General features: G+C 41.6%; 2 protein-coding genes across 8 annotated transcripts in view; one reads left to right on the top strand and one right to left on the bottom strand.

Annotated features, from left to right (window-relative positions):
- mcph1 (microcephalin 1) overlaps positions 1 to 23,578 on the top strand; it is a 410,735-nt gene that overhangs the window by 198,361 nt on the left and 188,796 nt on the right. The gene's annotated exons all lie outside the window — the stretch shown is intronic.
- LOC119967640 (angiopoietin-2-like) overlaps positions 1 to 23,578 on the bottom strand; it is a 115,780-nt gene that overhangs the window by 35,528 nt on the left and 56,674 nt on the right. For both annotated transcript variants that reach the window (XM_038800433.1, XM_038800432.1), the window contains 4 exons: positions 21,806 to 22,038; positions 20,416 to 20,543; positions 10,299 to 10,400; positions 7,131 to 7,297 (listed from right to left, as the gene is read on the bottom strand). In XM_038800433.1, the coding sequence (XP_038656361.1) occupies positions 7,131 to 7,297; positions 10,299 to 10,400; positions 20,416 to 20,543; positions 21,806 to 22,038 (630 nt within the window). The remainder of the gene's footprint in view (positions 1 to 7,130; positions 7,298 to 10,298; positions 10,401 to 20,415; positions 20,544 to 21,805; positions 22,039 to 23,578) is intronic.

Here is a 23,578-nt window from a genome sequence, read left to right as displayed (position 1 = left end):
CATCCACCACAATGAATATTCACTCTCTTTCACCACTGATGCATAGGGCCAGCAGTGTGGATCATATACAAGATGCACTGCAGGAACTCAAAGGCTCCTTCAGCAGCACCTTTCAAACCCATAACTTCTACAACATTAAAGAACAAAGTTAGAAGATGCAAGTGAACTCCACCACCTGCAAGTTCCCCTCCGAGCCACACACCAACCTGACTCTGAAATATATCACCATTCCTTCATTGTTGCTGGGTCAAAATCCTGGAACATGCTCTCAACAGCACTATGGATTCACCTACACTACATAGATTGCACAGATTCAAGAAGCTGAATTACTACCACCCTCTTGAGGGCAATTAGAAATGGGCAATAAATACTCGCCCAGCCACTGATGCACACATACTTTGAAAGAAAAAAGTTTTTTTGAGCTTGAATTAAATGCTTGGAGCTATTACTATTAATAAAAGAGAGGATTTCAGGGCAGCAGTGGCCCAGTGCTTAGCACTGCTGCCTCATGGGTCCAAGGACCCGGGTTCGATCCCGACCCTGGGTCACTATCCGTGTGGCGTTTTCGCATTCTCCGTGTGTCTGCTTGGGTCTCAACCCCACAGCCCAAAGCTGTGCAGGGTAGGTGGATTGGTCACTCTTTGCTCCTTAATTTAAAAAACTCATTTAATAATAGAGAGGATTTGCTATCTGGAAAAGTAAAAAAATAAGGACAAAGTTGCATTGTGTGCCTACTGATACGTTATTTTAGTTTGACAGACTGTGGAGGACCCAGGGGACATACATTTAAGTTTCACAAAAGTAGGAATAAACTGGGGGCAGTTTTGTTATTTTCCCAGAGAGTTAAACTCTGGAATTTATTGCCAGCTGGAATGATGGATACTGACTCTATCAATGCCTTCAAAAGGGAGTTGGACTAGTTCTCAGCTAGCACAGAGATCACAGTATATCAATATATGCATTCTTAGTCAATGTCATCTCCTTAACTAGTTTAGAGTGTCTAAGGGTAAAGGAGAAGAATTTTCCAGGCTTTAATTTTGTACATACTGGCCCTGTGTTTTTTTCGTCTTTTATTCATTTTTTTTCATCTCCGAGGAGATTGCATGGACAGGAATATTTAGTCATGGCGCTCCAGCCATCACAACCGTGCGCAGGCTTTATAGACCAGCTGATGTTTTCTCCCCTTTCATTTTCATATGTTTATTTTGTTTCTAGGGTATGTAATTTTTAATTCACTCAATAATGAACATGTAGAAAAGTTGGGTGACATTGATTTAGTAACACTTGGTTCTAATTTATTACTAATGCTGATTATATTATGACACACTATCTCAAAACCCAGACCTCTGAAAAGCCCATGTTTATTTAAAAACATCACTCATTTCTCATTCCTTTTAGCGCAATTTAGTTACGGGGTACAAATTGTTTGTATTTCTAACTACGGCACCAGTGAACATTGCTCTCTTGGGTTATTCATTCACATCTGTTTATGTCATATCCTAAACAAGTATTCATCTTTGACTTTGCCAGCGATGGGACTTCTTTACAATTACACTTCCAAGGCGAAACCTGTCCTCTGGTTGTCTAGGCTGGAAATGGGCCTGAATGAAAAGATTGAGTGCTTTTGGCTCAGTTTGTGTACCAGCAAACTATGTAACATTTAAAACAATACATAATGAATGAAAAACAATTTGGTTGCAATGCTAAAAAGTGCCAAAGAGCAAATAGATAATAACTTAATTTTACAGGAATGGAAACCGGATTTGGTGAACCAAATTTTAACTCAGCAAATTGGCATTCATTCCGTGACCATATTTTTCTTCCTTTTTTTCTCTCTCTCTCTCCCTCTCTTCCAGCTAACATGACCCTCTTTTCTCCTCCTAAAACTTTGTTTTTCTATATTTTTTTGTTTATAAATTTAGTGTACCCAATTAATTTTTTCCAATTCAGGGGCAATTTAGCGTGGCCAATCCACCTAGCCTGCACATCTTTGGGTTGTGGGCGCGAAACCCACACAAACACGGGGAGAATGTGAAAACTCCACACAGACAGTGACCCAGAGCCGGGATTGAACCTGGGACCTCAGCGCCGTGAGGCTGCAGGGCTAACCGTGCTGCCCCATTTTTCTATTTTTTGATGATGCATCTATGGTCACTCATTCTTTGTTCACGCCTTTCCAATTTTTCTCATCTTTACTCAAATACCTGAACTTCTGAAAGAATATTTTACAAAGTGACCTTGTTCTATTTAAAGGGGAGAATAATGAAAATAAAAAATGAAATTAAATAGCTTTTCTCTTGCATCTTACTTTCGTAATCAGAGTCGCATTCCCAATTGGGAGCCAAGAATTCACAATATTCAAATTGTTACAGTTAGCATTATAGGTATCCATTTCATTAAATAAAATAGTTAGAACTATTACTTATTGCAAGGTTGTAAAGATGCACTTTCACAAACTTCATTAATGAACACAAAAGGATTTATTAATAAGAATTGATCAGCAAGCTCATGGTTGAAGCTAGCTCCCTCCATGTCTCCTGCCTAAGAGAACTCCTGCCCCTGGTTCATTCCCTACACTGAGTCCCCATTGGTCCCCCAAGCCAGGTGACCCTTAATCTGCTGTGTTGCCCTTAGAGGGACAATCAACACATCCTTTCCCCTTTAGTTCCTTCATACAATATTCAATAACTTAGTCTTCTGACACAGGCAGTTCATTACTACTTGCTTCTATGGAGGCATCAGTTATGTCTATAACAGGTCGAACAGGTACTATGGTGCTTACGGTTCAAAAACATTTCTTCATGGCAACACTGACTGCTGGGGCGCCTCTCTACTAAAGTGATCCACATGATGACAAAGATTCATATCTCCACAGACACTTGACACAATAGGGTTCGGTCTTAGACGCAATAATTCCAGGGATCCAACTAGATCCATTAATTAAGTTTCATATTATGTACTTAATATGGGTTTTTTTATGTTGCCAGGCAGATGCTCATTGATGAGATCTTTGAGGCTTGTGTGTTTAAACATAAACACTTCTATTGGTAAGCTTTAACTGTGTACAGTTCCAAATATGGTTTTGCATGGAGATGTTCCAAACAGGCTTGTTACTTGCCAGGTTCGGTCCCAGACTGTTCTCTGACCATGTGACTACATACATCACTCTGTGGATGGTGCCAGTCTCCAGTCCCAAATTGACCCTTGCTCTGCCGAGCACCTTACATTATAATGCATGCACATATCATTACAATACAAAAGAGTCTTATGTATTGACAGTTCTTTCACAGTCTTGGTTTGTCACATCTGAAGGAATGTTCATGGTTCTCTGTTTCTAGTATTTAGGTCGGGTGATAAAAAAAAATTATTTTTACAGCATATTTTTTACCGACCATTTTATTATATTGGTTTTTTGCTTTTCCATTTGCGTGACCAGTTCAGCAATCTTGTTCTGGCATATATGCTTAGTATTTTTGTCTGTCTGCACTGCTGATTCTGCTGTCAATTTCAATGTTTTTACCTCTTCAGCTAATTTCCCATTGCCAAACTTCCCTTCTTCAAACTGTTATTCTCCCGATTCAATTCTTCACTGGACTTGTTCTTATTTTCTAGTTGCTTCTTCATGGAGTTCAGCTTATTCGACATTGTCTTAACTTCAACCAAATCCTTTTGGCTTCACTGCTGGTCATATTTCTGAAGAAGTGTTGACTTGTTTCCATTCTGTATTTCCCTTGTAATCCTTCTTGTGGGTATTTTATTGCACTCCTTCTGGGGTCTTTCACTGCCCTGCTTTTGGGCCTTTCAGTGACTTTTTGTGGGGGTTTTCATTGCATTTCTGGGCTGTTTCAGTGCCTTCAACGGTCTTTGTTGCCCACTTTCTGGCGCCTTCTGTTGTCTCCTCTTTGAGATATTTTTGTTGTCTCTTAAATTGAGATCTTCATTACCTCGTCTTTGAAGTCTTCTTTAATTTTTCTGCCCAGAGCTGTTTCTTCCTTCTTTTGGTCGCCGCTTTAAGTGCATTTTTAAATGTATAACCCCTTTAAATGTATAACCCCTTTAAATGTATAACCTCTTTAAGCATATTGCCCCTTTAAGACTGTGTAGTAATCTTTTTCCCCCCACATAGGCTGTAGTTGCTTGGATATGGTTGATTTCCCTTTGCGGGTATATTTTGCAACAAATGGATCAATGCAGATGAAGTGTGTCTCAGGAGGTTTCGTTTTTTTCTCTTAAAGCTGCAGCACTGCTTTTTGCACCAGTTGATTTTTTTTAAGCTTTTGAACTTTTTTAACTTAAGCAATTTTTGCCTTTTTCCAAATTCCTTCTTTTTAAATTTGAAGCCACAGCTCTTCTAGCTGACAGCTCCATATGGTCACCTTCACTTGTGTTTTTACTCTGTACGTTACGTTTTTAAACCTTTGACTCTGCCGGTGGATTTTACAGGTTTGTTTTTCTACTTCTGTCTTTCAGTTTATTTAATGCACAGAGCATCTTGTAACTGTTTGGGCAGCATGGTAGCATTGTGGATAGCACAATTGCTTCACAGCTCCAGGGTCCCAGGTTCGATTCATGGCTTGGGTCACTGTCTGTGTGGAGTCTGCACATCCTCCCCGTGTGCATGTGGGTTTCCTCCGGGTGCTCCGGTTTCCTCCCACAGTCCAAAGATGTGCAGGTTAGGTGGATTGGCCATGATAAATTACCCTTAGTGTCCAAAATTGCCCCTAGTGTTGGATGGGGTTACTAGGTTATCGGGATAGGGTGGAGGTGTTGACCTTGGGTGGGGTGCTCTTTCCAAGAGCCGGTGCAGACTCGATGGGCTGAATGGCCTCTTGCACTGTAAATTCTATGATAATCTAAAAATTCTATGTCCATGTTTTCTGATTTTACAGTACTCAGGGTTTGGCAATGTCTCAAATGAGTCTATTCGCCCAAAGAGAGGCATTGTGATGAGTATTTTTTCAAACTGCCATTAAAACAGGATACTCACTGGTGTTAGGCCAGAGGCAGTGTGACGATAATTTATCCTCATCGCCAGGTGTAAAGATGCATTTCCACAGACTTCACTTATGAATACAAAATGATGTATTTAGAAGAATTGTTCAGCCTCATGGCTGCAACTAGCTCCCTAAATATCTCCTGCCTAAGAAAACCTCACCCCATTGATTGATTCCCTACTCTGAGTCCACAATGGTCCCCCAAGCCAGGTGGAATCTGAGGACCATACATCGTGCATACTAGACAATTGTTAATGGGAGATACATGGGAGGGGGTTTGACATAGAGGTGGCATGGGTGATTGGAGGGGATATTCTACATTTCCCTTAGTCACCACAAAGGTAAAATCACAATTCAGTAGATGAAAAAAATCTACAGATTATGCACATAACAAATAGTGAAATTTTAATTTCAGAGCAAAAAATGTTAGGCTGCATGTTTAGAAACATAGGGCAGAACCTTCCCCTGGGCTCAGTTGTACTTGACCTGCGCACTTTGTGACTTGCAAACTGCAACCTGATCCAAACGTGTCTTCACAAACTGTTGCCTTTTCACAATCGGGTCATCTAGTTCACAGTGTAGTTATTGAGCCATGAACCATGGGTGCTGAGGTGGAGTTAGAACCAGGTCTTGGTTCTCCAAAACAGTATCCCAGCTCCTAACAGTGCTTAAACCTCACCCCTCACCTGCCGCACCCACCACCCAACTCCCATGCCAGTCCATAACCCCTAAGATCGCTCATGCCATCCGTAAGCCCCGTGCTTCCTTCAATATCCCTTAGATCAGCCTTGCCCTCTCTAAACCCCTTGAATCCTCCAGATCCTCTCTGATCACCCATGCCACCTCTATGCCTCATATGTATCCTCCATAACCAATTGCCCAATATGCATGATATGGAGTCCTCAGATTCCATACATTGCCAATGGAAAATATGCTTCTCTATCTAACAAAGGCCTGCCTACCATTAATAATGAGAGAAAATACATTTGAGATGTTTAAAAAATTCCTTGTAATGCTTGTAATCCAATTATCTTGTGCCAATAAACTAGAAACCCAGATCAAAGAGAAAAACTGTTATTACAAGTTATTGAAATTCTAATTCAAGCTCAGGTGAATGGAAGATGCACTTTGATGAAATTCATTAGGATGCTCCGGTTTCCTCCCACAGTCCAAAGATGTGCGGGTTAGGTGGATTGGCCATGTTAAATTGCCCGTAGTGTCCTAAAAATAGTAAGGTTAATGGGGGGGGGGGGGTTGTTGGGTTACGGGTATAGGGTGGATACGTGGGTTTGAGTAGGGTGATCATGGCTCGGCACAACATCGAGGGCCGAAGGGCCTGTTCTGTGCTGTACTGTTCTAATTCTAATTCTAATGTGAAACTCACTTGATAATGCCCACAGCTGTGCAAACAATAGCCTAATCTCAGGGAAGTAAAGACCAGAAGGTGTTCATTTCAATTTCAATGCTGAGTTCCTGCCAATCAGCGTGGGAAAGTAGATGATGAGCTTTTTCCAAATGTCAAAACGAGGCATTTTCTTTATCAGACAGAACCATTTAAATCACAGTAAAAAATATGACAGCAGAGTTCTGACAGGAAATTATTACACATTTTTCACGGAATTATTGTGCAAAACAATGCAATTTATATCAAGGCTGGTCAATGTAAGGATCGACTTACCTTTAAAACAGATCTGTACAGTGAATCTACATAACAATGCAGCACTCAATGGTGACATTTGAAAGTTTGGAAACACTTAGACCTATCTCTCAGAATTGTCCAGTGTCCTCTGCAGGTTTTTCATTTTCTTCTTGAACTCTCAAAGCTGCAATGCTTTTAATGGACTTCAAAACTCCCATACCGCCAAACGAAAATCGTATGCAAGTAGAATTCTGATTTTTTTTCTATCGTTTAAAATGTGGAACCGGACTTCAGTGGGGTGTATCTGCATTTTGCACACCAAGCATTCCCAAACCACAGAAAGGCCAGAGGAAAATGTCACGAGGTTGGGAATGCAGAGTGAAATCAGATTTCCTCATCCAAAAGAATGCCACATTTCAGGCATTTAAAGCACGGTCTGAACCCTGAGAAAAATTGGCCTACATCTTTGAGAAAAGAACAATTTCTGAAATGCCTACCTGTACTTCTGTGTTTCACTATCCAAGTAGAATTGATTGTACAATGAAAAACCTTCATTCGCTTCCCAGTCTTGCATTTGGATACGAAGGACGTAGGCCTTCTGATTGGTTAGTTGATGAGTAAATTCATTTCCCAACCAATATTCTCCAGCCGGATCACCAAACCCCTATAACGAAATTACTTTTTTTTAGTGCAATCCATTTTTGAGCATTTGTGATGAATGAATTTTCAACATTTGCAATGCGTTATTTGGTGATTTCAGAAAGAGAATGGAAATGTAAAAATGAGCCATTTGTTTCTGCCTTCTGCCTCAGCATTAAAGTAACTGCTTAGTTTATAAGATTGCACTGTTATTTTCTAAATGTAATAGATCTCTTACAGTATTGTGTTTGAACATTGTTACACTGGGTTTTGTATCTGACACTACTTTTAAGCAATTATACCAATAACAGATTATTTATTAATATTTTCCCCTGGTTTTTTTTGGACTCTTTCTCCAATGGTTTTCCTGCCATGCAGCTTTTCCCAGCTGTGAAGTCAATGAAAGAGTATGCGACAAAGCTGCTCTGCTACCAGCTAAAATATGCTGAGCAATGTTACAATTTCCTTCCTTTACCTATGGACATCCAGACAACACAAGCCAGCTCTGATTTAGAGAGCACAGTTGAGATAGAATCTCACTATGTGGAAGCATCTGTATCCTATCATCGTAGTTGAGAGCCAACTCAGACAACCATAAAACTGTGTCTATTTGATTACAGTAATGAGTTCCCCAAAAAAAGTTGTTAAATGCGCTTTCCAGAATGTTGCCTTAGAGGAACAAGGTCTCAAATTTAACTTCCAATCTGTGCTAGGTTAGTTAGCTGGAGGAGACTGCACTTGGCTTTCTTCCCCTGGAATAAGGAGCAGAAAAATTCCTGCCTGTGATCACTATCCTGTGACCACTGCTGGATAATGCACATCTGGTTAAGACAGGATTAGGCTTTGCTGTGACTATTTGACAGACTAATAGCTTGGCTCCTTTTTATCTCACATATAACAAAATGCCATTTGAATGAGGTCTGGGAGTGCTGTTGTATCTCTAGAGCAGCACTACTGCATAAGTGAGCACCTTCAAGAGGTGAAGGATAGAAGTAGTCCAAATAGCATAGCTTTAACAATCTCAATTGTATATAAGAGATCACCAATTATTTGTGAAGCAATTTAACATGAACTGAAGTCATTTAGTATGTATACAAGACTCTGAAATACATATGCACACAACTAAGGCACTTCCGAAAACAAATCCTTGAAGAAATTAAAAGCTAACCAAGGGCACAAATAAGCAAATGCTTCAAACATCCCTGCTTCCAAAAACATTAACTGTGATTAACCTGACAGCCCAACTTGTTGGTGGTTCCCTGTCCCTCCCTACACCCCTGCCCCCAATTCTGAGTCTGACCTCAGACTCACCACCCACTTTCGGTATCTCACCATAGCCCCCTCTAACTGAGTTGTTAACTCCCAGCCCAGGCCTCCATCTCCCCATATTGTTCCCTCTCCCAGTAAATTTCTGGTCACTCTAAACAAATGTCAGTTCTGTGTGCCTGCACATGGGGCAGGTGAGGAGAAGAGAGGGTGCGGATGGGTGGTGTCATGGATACCAGAACACAAACTGATTTTATGAAAGGATCTGATACACAATATTACACTACTTAGAAGGGTGTATATGAGGATTGGAAATCAAATTATACTCCCCCCCCCCCCCCCCTCCCCCCAATCCAATCCCATGGGAGGACAGAACAATTTTTGAGTGTCCCTAATTGCTACAGCTCTCTTTCCCAGCAGTGATTGGGGGGAGGGGGAGGGGGATGGTGCTTCACAGTGATGCCATTACCCCAGGGATGGAGCAGTCCGTTTGGGACTGATATGCTCTTCTCTTCCTGAATACATATAGACAAAACAATACTTCCTCCTTTCCTTTATTGGGTGAGGTATTAAATACAAAAGCAGTGATGTAACGTTGGAACTGTATAAAATGCTAGTTAGGCCACAGCTGGAATTTTGTGTGCAATTCTGGTCACCACATTTCAGGGAGGACATAACTGTTCTGGTGTACAGTGGAGATTTACAAAAATGTCACCAAGTGATTGAAAATTGCAGCTATGAGGGAGAAATTGGATCGGCCAGGTTTTTTTTTCCTCAGAACAGAAGAGGCTAAGGGGTGAACTCAATGAGGTGTACAAAATTATGAGAGGCCTAGACAGGGTAGACAGGAAATACATATTTCATCTGGCTGAGGGGTAATTTACCAGAGGCATAGTTGTAAGGTGATTAGTATAAGGATTATACCAAATTATACCAGACTTTTACACCCAGACGACGGTGTCTGGAATTCACTGCCTAAATTTTTGGTTGAGCCCAAAAAGCTCATCGCATTTGAAAGGTACCTGCATCTGAAGTGCTGTAACCACCAAGACGACGGACAAGGTGCTGGAAAATGGGATTAGAATGAGCGGCTAGTTTCTCTTTTTATGGCCAATGCAAATATGATGGGCTAAATGGCCTTTCTGCATCGTTACCTTTCTACCTTCCCATACTAATCTCAGAAGAGAGGAGTCCCAATATACAAGCGCAAAATGTTCACTTTCCCCCATGGCCATTATAGTAACCAGTCCTAGGGAAATTTACAGATTATTGCCAAATTCGGTTCTGTGGACAGGATTACGTGTCTGCTGTCAATTAACATATTTGCATCAACCTAGACAAATTTGAAATCAGATCGTAAAAGGGCCTAATGTATTGGTTAGTCTCCTGAGGTTACTTTGAAAAAGTGGTGCCACGGTGGTACAGTGGTTAGTACTGCTGCCTTAGAGCACAAGGGACCCGGATTCACTTGCGGCCTTTGGTGACTGTGTGGAGTTTGCACTTTCTCCCCGTGTCTACGTAGGTTTTCTCCAGTTTGGTGCTCCAGTTTCCTCCCACGGTCCAACGATGTGCGGGTTAGGTGGATTGGCCATGACAAATTGCCCCTTAGTGTCCAAAAGATGTGTGGGTTAGGTGGGGTTATGGACTTACAGGGATAAGGCAGGGGAGTGAGCATAAGTAAGGTGCTCTTTCAGAGAGTTGGTGCAGTCTCGATAGGCAAATGGCCTCCTCCTGTAGGAATTCTATGGAAAAGTTCTTACTGTTTTGTATTCTTTCCATGTGCGTTGAAAATCGGTTTTTCCGTCTTGACGACGTTGCACTACAGTCCATCCTCCTCCATTGGACTCCATATCGCAAAATGCCTAATGTAATACAATAAATATATCACAACTGACTTCAAGTAGTTCTTAGCTTCTTGGGAAATTTTCAGTTTAACACCTATTGGTATTGTCACCAGGCAATTTAGTAGAGAGAGGCAGACATGCTTTTGGAAAATCATTTTTGACCAAATATGTGAAACGTTAACACTTTTTCTCTCTATACAGACATTGTGAGACCTGCTGAGTATTTCCAGCATTTTCTGTTTTTATTTCAGGTTTCTAATATCCGCCATATTTTGCTTGCATGTTATCTGATGTTATGAACCAATTCCCTCAAATTGCTTCCAGCATTAGTTGCAGACTTGCACCAATTTGATATAATGTTTATAATATGTTCCCCTCGATTTTATAAACCTCATTCACAATCCAAATTGAGAACAAAATCTGTAATTAGGCTGTTGGGCTACTTTCTCAGGTGCAAATTGTGTGCAAATATAACCTATCCACTTACTGTATTAAAATCCTAATTAATAGCTCTGAAGTGTACTTTTCTGCTTAAATTAAATCTTAACATTAGACACAAAAATAACAAGGGCTCATTTATGAAAGGAGCTTGACTTCACCATTGTTCAACGATAAAATCATAGAATGATACATCGCAGAAGGAAGCCATTTGGCTCACAATGCCTGAGCTGGGTCTTTGAATGAACTATCCAATTAGTCCCACTCCCCTGCCCTTTCCCATAGCCCTATAAATGTTTCCCCTTCAAGTATTCAGCCAATTCCCTTTTGAATGTTAATAGTGAATCTGCTTTCACCATCCTTTCAAGCATTAGATCCCTGATCATCAAAACTCACTGTGCAAAAACATTTCTCCTCATCTTGGATTTGGGTTGTTAGACAATTCTTTCAAGTAGATGTCCTCTGGTTACTGACCCTTCTGCCACTGAAAATTGTTTCTTCTTATTTACTCTGTTACAACTCTATTAAAGCTCCCAGAACGCCTAAGCTCTGAGGAAAACAACCCCCACTTCTCCAGTCTCACTGTCAAACTGAAGTTGATATGTTAAATAGCATAAAATGTAACAAGAGATTTGAACACAAATATCTAGGCTGACACTCGTGCAGTGTTGAATGAGTGTTGTGCCGTCTTTTGCATGAGATATTGAACAAAGGTCCAGCCTGCTTAATTGAGCAGACATAAAAGATCCCTTAGCATTTATTCGAAGAAGAGCAGGGGTGTTATCCTCAGTGTCCTGGCCAATACTTATTCCTGAATCAACATAACATAGAAATCTAGTCATAATTACATTGCTGTTTGTGGAAGTTCAGCGTGTGCAAATTGTCATGCTCCTGACATTGCAACATGTCAATAGTATTTTATTGGAACATCCAAAGCACAGGAATGATGTTATATTGATGTAAGTCTTGCTATATATATTTTTTTTTAAATTTAGAGTACCTAACTCATTTTTTCCAATTAAGGGACAATTATGCTTGGCCAATCCACCTAGCCTGCACATCTTTGGGTTGTGGGGGCGAAACCCACGCAAACACGGGGAGAATGTGCAAACTACACACGGACAGAGACCCAGAGCCGGGATCGAATGTGGGACCTTGGCGCCGTGAGGCAGCAGGGCTAAACCACTGCGCTACCGTGCTGCCCTGTCTTAGTATATGTCTTTGTCAAACTTTTGAGTTAACTGAAAAACTTCTCTAAACAACAAAGCATATTGCGAGGCTAACGAGTATTGACATTTTTATCTTCTATTAGGAAATGTGCTGAACAAGAACTTTTAAATCAATTTGTCAAAACCAACTGTTAAAATTCAGCATTGGAGGCAGTACTGGGCAAAGCAATGATCCCCAATATTGGGGGTCAGGTTATGAAGGAAGGTTTGAGTACAATAAGGAGACACACGTTCCAACTAGAAAGGGGTACGTTTTGGACAGATGTCAGGAAATAATTCTTCATACAAAGTGGTCAACAATTGGAATAAACTTTCCGATAACACAGTTTTGGCAGTTACACTGAAGTCATGGAAGAAACAACGTTTGAATGTTACATTCAGGTAGAATTAGGCTCTCTGAGTGGATGAATCAAAGGGGCCAAATAGCCTTCCTGAACTGTAATTATTTTGTCATCTCATGAAATTGTACAGTTTTGATGGATCACCTTCTTTAATTGGGTAAAAATGATTCAATGCCGCTAAGCTGAACTTATTAGACAGATATTTGTTCTGCTAAATTACAGTTTATATGTCCTTCCAAAAGGATTACTTTGCTCCTTGATAATCATCAATCTAATTGCAGATGTTCTGGCAAGTGCTTCTGACCATTTGGAATCACACCATGTCAATATTGTACTTGGCTGGAAAACACGGAATGGGATTTGGTGCCTACTTGTTTAAGAAAACTCTTTGAATATTGCAATTAACGGTCGACCATTTTTGGCAACTAGGTTCCCAGTACCCAGTGCTACTTTTGTTTTGACAGTTTAGTGAAGTAGTGCAATGTTTTTTCGAACAATAAAACATTCTTAACAAAAAAAAATAACCATTTGAGGGCCTTAATGGAACTAACGGATAATCTCCCAAAAGAAACAAAAGTTGTTTATCAATGAAATAACAGGGCAGCACTGTGGTGCAGTGGATAGCATTGCTGCCTTACGGTGCTGAGGTCCCAGGTTCGATCCCGGCTCTGGGTCACTGTCCGTGTGGAGTTTGCACATTCTCCCTGTGTTTGCGTGGGTTTCGCCCCCACAACCCAAAGATATGCAGGTGAATTGGCCACCACGCTAAATTGTCCCCTAATTGGAAAAGATGAATTGGACACTCTAAATTTATTTTTAAAAATCAACAAAACAACAATATAATGAACCACTTCTGCTTCTCACTTGAACAAAGAGGTTTTTAGAATTGAGTTGGACTCCATGACAATGCTCATGGAATGTTTATTATCTCTCATAATGGAGAGAACCTCATTGATGTGTAATGGAAATTAGTTTATAATTATAAAATTCCCAACAGTGTCACCTCCATTACTCTGCTTCTGTTGGTAACAGCAGCTAATATTTTATTGGTTGATATTTCAACACAAAGGCCCAGATATTAACATGGCAGCTTATGTAGACAATAAGAGGAAGGGTGGAACTTTGGATGGGAAACCCAGGAGTCTCAGTTTCCCGAACTCCACATTCTGTTTGCTGCCATTAACAGGTTCCACACTCAAAGGTCAGTCTCATTGACAGGCTTGGCTTCCAGTTGGAATCATAGAACACGGGCATGGGCAGCACGGTAGCATGGTGGTTAGCATAAATGCTTCACAGCTCCAGGGTCCCAGGTTCAGTTCCCGGCTGGGTCACTGTCTGTGCGGAGTCTGCACGTCCTCCCCGTGTGTGCGTGGGTTTCCTCCGGGTGCTCCGGTTTCCTCCCACAGTCCAAAGATGTGCGGGTTAGGTGGATTGGCCATGCTAAATTGCCCATAGTGTCCTAAAAAGTAAGGTTAAGGGGGGAGGTTGTTGGGTTACGGGTATAGGGTGGATAAGTGGGTTTGAGTAGGGTGATCATTGCTCGGCACATCATCGAGGGCCGAAGGGCCTGTTCTGTGCTGTACTGTTCTATCTATCAAACACCAGAACAGTCCACAGGACCAGGCAGTTCAAGAAGATTCCAGATTCAGGTTTTGGATGGCGATGAATTGACTAATCCCATTGGAAGGAATGAAGGGAGTGTGACACTCTTGACTGTTCGCTCATGACCGACATGAAGCAATAAGCATTGCATAGATGTGGATTCAGGATAACATGATTCCCCTTACCATGGTTAAGCTGCCAAACGCTGCTACAAATTTGAGCTCCTTACCTACCGAAATCTCACAGAGATAATTTTGTATTGACTTCCAACATTGGCTTTCTTCACTGCAACAAAGCATATTACCACATCTCACTGTTTGCCATTGGAGCGCAAATAATTTGTCTGTAGTTAAATTATGTGGATGGAATCCTACATGTTTATTAGTGTGTACTCAACTAAAGATTTGTTTGTACTTATTAGTAAAATGTTAATAGTATCATTGCACTATACAAAGAAGTGAAAATGCTGGAAAATCTCAGCATATCTGACAGCATCTGTAGGGAGAGAAAAGAGCTAACGTTTTGAGTCCAATGACTCTTTGACAAAGCCCTACAGATGCTACCAGATCTGCTGAGATTTTCCAGCATTTTCTCTTTCGTTTCAGATTCCAGCATCCGCAGTAATTTGCTTTTATCCATTGCACTATACAGGGTAGTCTCAATAAGGTTATGATTTGTTTCCCAATGCTCCCTTCTGTCACTGCTCTTAAGATCTTGATTGTGTGTCATTTTGCATTAATTTTAATTGTCAGCACAGTTTTGTTCTATACTTTTTTAACTTCGCATATGTAATTGCCCAGATCCTCATTTCCCCAGGGGTCATATCCAAGAGGGAATTAGAACATAGAACAGTACAGCACAGAACAGGCCCTTCGGCCCTCGATGTTGTGCCGAGCAATGATCACCCTACTCAAACCCACGTATCCACCCTATACCCGTAACCCAACAACCCCACCCCCTTAACCTTACCTTTTAGGACACTACGGGCAATTTAGCATGGCCAATCCACCTAACCCGCACATCTTTGGACTCCCAACTCCCAATTGTTGGGAGATTGCTCGGAGGTCCCCATACAAGAGCTGCATGGAAATGCACAGGAAAGTTAAATTTTCAATGGGCAATTACCCTGCACCTGAAACCATCCTAAACTCTGATTTAAATTGGAGAATTCGGATGGCCCCAACTCTCTTAGCAGAATAGTTACCCAGGAAAAGCTGTGGAAAGGGGGTGTGGCTTCACTTCCCCCGACGCTGATGTCCTACACTGTGAAGGAGTCTGGTACAGCTGCAGTACCAGGTCTCACCAGGTCCAGGTTGAAAGATCGGATGAGAAATATCCAATTCCCAACCTGGATAAGTTTAAAGGAACGGAATGGCGATCCGAACATGAGGAGTGGCAATCCAACCATGATTGCCATTCTACAGAAGTTTTGGGCCATTATATCTTTTTTCTCCTCTCTCAAATGAACCTTATGCATAATGCACTCCTCTTTCCAGTACACTATTCACCAATATTCTAAATAAATAAAATAATATATAAATGGTTTGTCTATTAGCAGAAGATAATTATATTACCAGCAGAAGAGTAAAACAAAATAAGCAGAATCTGTAACCACATCATTGATCTTTTTGTTACTATACGACAGCACACCATTCTTAAGGATCAAAGGTTTTTTCATTGCTGTCTAATCAGAACAATTCAATATAGTCCAAACAGAATCATGGTCAGCTGATTACTCCTTTGCGGAAAGCTATCCCGTTGAGACTTAGTTTCCTCCAAACTGTCATTTTCATCAACTCATGATCAGACGGTTTCTTTCTGATTGTGGACTACATTTTCTTTCATCAAAGGCTGTTGCACTCAACACTTCAACTGCGATGGGCCTCCTTATTCTGCCACTGTAGTGAAGGTATGCAAGCCCTCAGGCAACCAGGTTTCCTACAGCTTTCTCACATCAACTTTAAATGACCTATTAATTGCTATATCAAGCAGTCAAAAGATGATTTATTGGGCCCACGAAACCTTGCACTAACCAGGATTGTAAAGGTCAAAGAATCATTTGGCACACATTTTGAGTCAAAATATCCCAGAAAAGGAAGAGCTATCCTATTGCCTTAGAAACTGCTGCTGACAGATATGAGAGCTGATGTTTGCTCATTATAGGATTGTTTTAGTACTGTCAGCTGGTTGGTTCAAATAGATTTGTGGAGTGCAAGTGACAACGCCAACACCAGATCCATTTGCGTATTGCCTTCTCTGCATTGGACATAATCAATGTAATTGTTTCCCCGGCACCCAAATGTATATGTACCTCTCCAGTCTCTCCCCCCCCCCCCCCCCCCCCCCCCCCCCCACAAACAGATGCCTACTTATGTGTTAAAAATAATATCGCCAATTGTACAGAGTTACTGTTGTTTAGTCATTGCATAGTACCCTACCAGTTTTTTTTTCTTTCTTGTGTGTTTTCTTCTCTTCTATATGTATATATTTTTTTTATTCTGTGTTCATAACGGTAAATATACTTTGTTCAAAAAAACCAATAAAAATATTTATATAAAGAACAAAATTTGTGGAGTGCCCTTTTAAACATTTATTCATCCGAGTGCCATCACACCCATTAATTTCTTATGTACTTCAGGGCCATTCATTTGGACTACATTGGGCTTTGATTCAGCAGGGTAGCATGGTGGTTAGCATAAATGCTTCACAGCTCCAGGGTCCCAGGTTCAATTCCCGGCTGGGTCACTGTCTGTGTGGAGTCTGCACGTCCTCCCCCTGTTTGCGTGGGTTTCCTCCGGGTGCTCCGGTTTCCTCCCACAGTCCAAAGATGTGCGGGTTAGGTGGATTGGCCATGCTAAATTGCCCGTAGTGTCCGAATAAAAGTAAGGTTAAGGGGGGGGGTTGTTGGGTTACGGGTATAGGGTGGATATGTGGGTTTGAGTAGGGTGATCATGGCTCGGCACAACATTGAGGGCCAAAGGGCCTGTTCTGTGCTGTACTGTTCTATGTTCTAAGTGTCCTTTCCTCGGAACACAGAATGCTTTGTCTTTCTTGATCTCTAATGCTGCTGTTCTACGCTCATTCTCCTAAGCAATCCCTATCACTTTAAAGGCATTCGTGGTTACTTCATGTCTTGGCTATTATAACAAATTTGAAATTATATTAATTTTTTTTCAATCTTCCACTGCTTCCGTCTTGCTCTTGGATTTGTTGTTTCCAAGCACTTTTCATCTGCTTCTATGTATCCTCAGATTATACTGCAGGGACTTCCTCCGTGAGGGCAGACAGCATAGAACATAACTTTTCACCCTGGCATTCGCAGCGTCATTAGATATCTGCCGTTCAAGGGCAGCTACATTATCTCAAAATGCTGTGTTTTGTATTTGTTGTCACACCTCAGGTGCTGCAGCATTTGATGTGCTGATTTTTGTTTTGGAAGTACATCAGACTGGCTTAGATTTCATATCCTTAAATTTCAAATAGATTTCAAAGAATTAAAACATTAGCAACGGCTATCAATTATTTTTTCAAATGTTAACAAAATCAATTTGACCAATACTACTTGGGTTTAAAGTCTTTATAAAACCTCATTCCATGAGTTATCCAATGGCAACCCTGTGAGTTAGTAATACTAAAAGTAACACTTTGCAATTAAGTATTAGATTCAGTCAAATGAGTTGTAAACTCAGTTGTAAAAGTTGTAAAGCAATGAAGGCAATCATAGGAAATATACTCTTCAGCAACAGAATATGTTGGAGTCACCCCCTTAAGTAGTTTTCTATTTCCTTAATGAAAGTTAAATTGGTTGCCTGAAGTTCACTCACCTCTTAAAGTACAGCAGCAGAAGAATAGCTTTGTGATTTAAATACACTTTTACCAGGAGCATTGTCACATGAGATTTAATTTAAATCTGAGGTTCACAAGCACTTGAGAAGTTCCCTTCACAAATAGCAGTTAAATTGCAGTCTGGAATTTCATGAGGCATTGTGCCCTCAAAGACAAACTAATTGAATACTGGTATCAGCAGCAGAATAATACCGTACGTGGTATAATGCGCTCGTTCTTACAAAAATATTATCCGACTGAGCAAGAGCAATATCATGGGAGATCCACAACAGGACTTAATGAGGCCATTCAGCCCATCATAGCTCTTTTGGCTCATCAGGAACGCACTGCAATTAGTCCCACTATTCCATCCCTGCTCTCACACACCCCCAACTCAACTACAATGCCCTGCAAATTCTTTCTTCTCGTGCATGCATCAATTTCCTTTTAAATGTCACTAGTGAATTTGTTTTCACCACCTTTCAGGTTATCCATGTTTCTCTGCTGTCACCACCAGTGGCGGACTTGCACATTGTGGGGCCCTATGCTCACTGTCATTTCTGCGCCCGTGATGCCACGCTCCCCCATAACATCACACCCTTCGCAACCCCACTCACCCTCACCCCACAGAATGCAAATACGAAGCCTTAATAACACACAAATTGATCACTGCTTAATTGCTTTATTGCTTTTTAACTTGTAAAAATATGCTTTCCAGTTTTTCTCCCTTTTCACTTTTGCTCCCCTTCCAGTTTTGCTCACCTCGCATCTCACCTCGATAACCTCGCTTCGCTGCTGACAGCCTGGCTATGGCCTTGCCTGCTCAGCCCTGCCCCGGGGGTCGAGTCACCTCTTCTCTCCTTGACGACCTTGCATCGCTGCCTGGCTGTGGCCACACTTTCCCAGTCCTCTTCAGCCCTGGCCTGGAGGTCGTTGCCCCTCTGCACCTCTTGAAGATTGGCGCCTTGTATCTGAAGATTGGCCACCTTGCTGGGCGACATTCCTGTGCTGCTGGCTGCCTTTCTAAGGCCTTGCCTGCTTAGCCATGGGAGTTGTCCCCCCTCCGGCATCCCTTGAAGACGTCACCTCGCTGCTGGCTCAAACTGTCTGGCTATGGCCTTGCCGCTGGCTGCCTGACTTTGGCCTCATGTACCCACCCCTCCTCAGCCCTGGGCTGCTCTCCTCAACGACCGGCACCTCACACCTCCGCTCGCTCAACGACCTTGCCTACTGGATACCTGACTATGGCCTGCCCTCCTCAGCCCAGGATCGAGATCAGGACTGTGTCTGTTTCACAAAAACACAGGAGATCTTCACCTTGACTCCTGCCTGTCTCCCTCCTAATCACCTCAAAGACTTCCGATCGGTGTTTTCCTGCTCTAAACGGACTCCACCAATCAGTCATGGAGACTCTCTGCATTGCCTGCCAGTTGGCTCAAAAATTAGCTTTTCAGCAAACCCAGAGCTATCAGGCACTGATTAGTGCCCAAGAACCTCCCACAGACACCAGCCAGCATTGTGCCCCCTTACTGGTCAGGGCCCTGTGCTGAGGCATGGTGTGTTTCATTGAACGTCTGCCTCTGGTCACCATATAACTAAAGTTTTTCATCCATTAAATAATCCTAGAATTCCAACAGTGCAGAAGGAGTCCATTTGCCCATCAAGTCTGTACCAGCCCTTGGAAAGAGTACCCTACTTAAACCCATGCCTCCACCCTATCCCCATAATCCATTAACCCCAACCTCTTGGACACTAAGGGACAAAGTTAGCATGACCAAGCCACCTAACCTGCACATCTTTGAACTGTGGGAGGAAACCCACGCAGACCGGGAAGAAAATGCAAACTCCACACAGTCACCCGAGGCCAGAATGGAACCCAGGTCCCTAATCACTGTGCCACCCCTAATTTGAGATGTTACTGTCCATTGCGTAATGTGGGTGATATGGAACAAAAATTGACTCAAAACAACAAATATCACCACATGTATACCAGCACCAACTAGATGCATTAAACCTGGGTTACATGGCCAAAGCAAATCAACTTTTTCTATTATTTTATACCTTCATCTTTTTGGGTTGTGTAATAGGCACTCAAAAATAAACTACAGTAATCGGCATTTATATATAATTGTCAACACAGAAAAACACCTAAGGCTGCAATCGGTCAAAAACCGGCACTGGAAGATATTCAAAGGTGTCAGCAAAGGTTGATGAAAAAGATAGATTTTAAGGAAAATCCGAAAGGAAGAGAGCGAAGTGAGTCGGTGATATTGATGGATGCAATTTCTGGCCATGAGCCTAGATATTGATCATCAGCAAATAATTGTCTTTGTATTGTCTCATTTAACGTCATGTTTATATTCACCACTACAAATGAAATAATTCGTTGAGTATTTTCTATATGTTCTGTGAAGATTATTTCTTGACTATTGAAAGAAAAGCAAGGTGCTCTTTGAAAAGTTACTTAAAGTCAACTGTGATGACATTAACTTTGCTCATATTTGCTAATGGTAGGTTCTGCAAAAAATGTAATAAATGGTCACATTCCATGGTATTTCCAGCCACAAAGAGCTCTTAGGTATGGCTGGCAACATTTACCTGTGTTGGTTGAGTAGTGTTTGGTACAAAAAGTGTATAGATCCCAGAAGCTCGAAGTCCTGATTTGTAAGCATCAGCACAATCTTTAAAGTGAATTTGTTCCTCTTTGGCCACAAATGAGCTTTTGGCTATTAGATAAATCAAATAACAATTAGTTTTAAAAAAATCAATACCATACACAGTATTGTTGACATACTACATTGGGTCATTTAAAGAATTTACACAAACTAGGCAGCTTCATTTAAGCGTTGTGATTTGAGAGTTGGAGTTTGGTTCTTCCAAACAAAGTTTAGGAGTCAAGTAAATGGAGTTCTCTTAAGGGGTTTAAAGAGCACGGCAACTGAAGTGGGAATATTGTTTTACACTGGTCAAGAAAATAAATGTTGCAAAGGTTTAGTTGTTAGTGTTCGACACTCAATGGGAGGTTTCCGTTTATGGCACCATTTAAAGCTGTAATAGAAACAGATAGTTCATGATTATCAATCACAGGATGGAATTCATGAGTCCTCATAGTGTTGCAATATTTGTGTTGTAGCAAAAGGAATTTCAAGCAAAGCCCATAATTTTTACCCATCCGCTCGCTCTTTTAGTAAGTAATACAGGAAATACCTTGCCTTAGACTATCTGCAAGTTACAGTTTATTGCTTCCATAACAGCTTGCAACTGAAAGCCCCATTGTAAAAGTTCACACTCTTTAGTCTCTGGGGAATATGCACAGACGGTAATGTCCATGAAGCAGCCACATTTTGCGATCCAGTATCAACGAGCTTCTTTTCCAAAGTTCGAGCTCAGTAACTTGTACTTTCTCTTGGCAGCTAATTTTATTGACGTCCCCATTTTATTTTTATAATGGCGCTGATTTAGAATAACATATTGCAAAACAGGCACTGTGTGAGTAGATAAAATGTGGAGTGAAACTTGATTAAATTCAAGATAGACTGTCCTTGGCAAAACAAATGCAATCTGCAGATTTCATGCAGTAAACTCGTAAAATTGTTCTGAAAATGGCCCATGATGAGGTATCAAATTGAACCAAAACCTTGTTTTTAAAATAATTTGCACTCTTTTTGTTGGCACTTGCGAGATTTTCATTAGCCGCAAAACATTCTGGTGGCTCTGGAATTTTCTTGGATTTAAGCAACTGATGTAAATTTCTTCATCAACATCTGCTGTTACGATATGTGTTACAGTCTGTAACGCAATAAATATTAACAGGATACTCCTGAAAATAGTCACCATTCTATGCTATTAATAGATGTTTTTAAAAAATAAACAGCTGTAATCTACATTCACGCTTATACAGATCCTTTGGAAACATTTTGTATAGCAACTTTTAAAGAACCACTCTGTTTCCTGGCCAAAAGGGTTAAAGATCTGGACAAATACTCACAGTTCGAAGGGGACACCAGATTAATCAGATTGTGAACAGTCTCCATCAAGTCAAGTTGCTGTTTCTGAAGAACTGTGTTGTTTAATGTTGCCGTAACCAGTTGCTTTTCCAGTTCCTCTATGATGGAATTCTGTCGTGTTACTAACTCTTGAAGCTGCTCTTTCTCTTGCTTCAGTGACTCAAGTTCAGCTGCATGTTTGTCTTCCATTTCCAAGACTTTTTGTTCCAGTAGTCTAACAAAAAACCAAAGTTGTTCAATGCAGCTTTTGCATGCAATTGTGATTAAGATAACGGCTTTATGACCAAAGCAAATGGGGAAGTTTATTACCTCGCAGTGGGGAAATGTATCACCACACAGCATGTGCCCTCATTATCTACAAAAACAAAAAACTGAGGCTTCTGGAAAGATAAAATAAAAATGGAAAGTGCTGGGACTACGCAGTCGAATGGGGGGTAGGATTCTCTCAGCCCAGGGCCGGGCCAGAGAATTGGCGTGACCGGCGCAAATCACGCCATGCCGCCCCGACGGCAGGATGCGATTCTCCGTAGAGCGGAGAATCGGCGGCATTAGCGTTGGCGAGGTGCCGGTCTGGGGCCACTCTACGGGGCCCTCACGGCGATTCTCGTCCCAGGATGGCCGTAACAAAACACCCGAGTCCCACCGGCGCCATTCTAACCTGGTCTTACCCTGCAGGACCTCTGCGTTGAAGGGTCCGGGGGGGAGGGGGGGATCCGGCCCCGGGGGGGCCTCCACTGTGGCCTAGCCCACGATCGGGACGCCATGCTGCGTCGGGGCTGGCGCAGAGAAGGGAGCGACTTCACATGCGTGCATTGGCGCCGATGCCACTGCACATGCGTGGACCTCATGGTGCCCAGTTGATGCCAGGATCGGCAGCTGGAGCGGTGTAGAGGCCAGAATTGCTGACGCTGAGGCCATGTTGATGCCGTCGGGAAACGCGGCGGCTTTTACAACGGAGTCAACACTTAGCCTCAGGATCTGAGAATCCCGCACGGGATATGTGAAGAGAGAAACTGGTGTTAACCTATCAGGTCTGTGATAGGTTCCTTCTAACGCAATGTTCAAGTCCCGCTCCTTACTCAGTCAAAGCATGGTTCATTTATCAGAGAAATTTACGTTATCAATTTTACGGCCCATTGAACTGCATAAATTAGCATCAAATTGCCTATTATTCTTGATACAAAAGTTGAAATCACAATCCTGTCAACATGGTTGAACTGTAGCTTTCTCAATTAGGCTATCATTAAATTTACCTCGGAGCTGGCTTGATACTTTTTTTAAATTTGGTTTCTGGCCTCATCTTTCCCAGCCTGTCATTTTTCATTTTCAGCTTGGAACTTAACTTTATACCAATGAGAACAATTATTTTCTATGGAGTTTGGGAAGAGATTTCCCAAACTCACTCCACAGGACCATCCAGTGGCCAGATGTGACAGCTGACACAGCAAATTTAAATATGAATTGGCAATTTAAAATGGACCTTATTTACAGAGCAATATCATGTAAAATTGGGACAAAAGGAATGAGGTTAGGAGCAATTCATTCACAAGCAACTTTGTTCAAAGATGGAATGCTTACAGCGCAAGTATTGTCAGAGATCCTGACTCTCTTTCAAGGAAATATTAAATAAATGTACAACATACCAAGCTGAGTGGCAAATGTTGAATTTATTCTGGATAACTCAGTTGGAGCTGAATATGGATATGATGAACCATTCTCTACTGTAGAGGTCTGTGGTTCTATTAATATGAAAT

The sequence above is a fragment of the Scyliorhinus canicula genome, chromosome 6 (genome assembly GCF_902713615.1).
Source record: "Scyliorhinus canicula chromosome 6, sScyCan1.1, whole genome shotgun sequence".
In the NCBI taxonomy this organism is placed as follows: Eukaryota; Metazoa; Chordata; class Chondrichthyes; order Carcharhiniformes; family Scyliorhinidae; genus Scyliorhinus; species Scyliorhinus canicula.
This window is presented reverse-complemented; position numbering and strand designations above follow the sequence as displayed.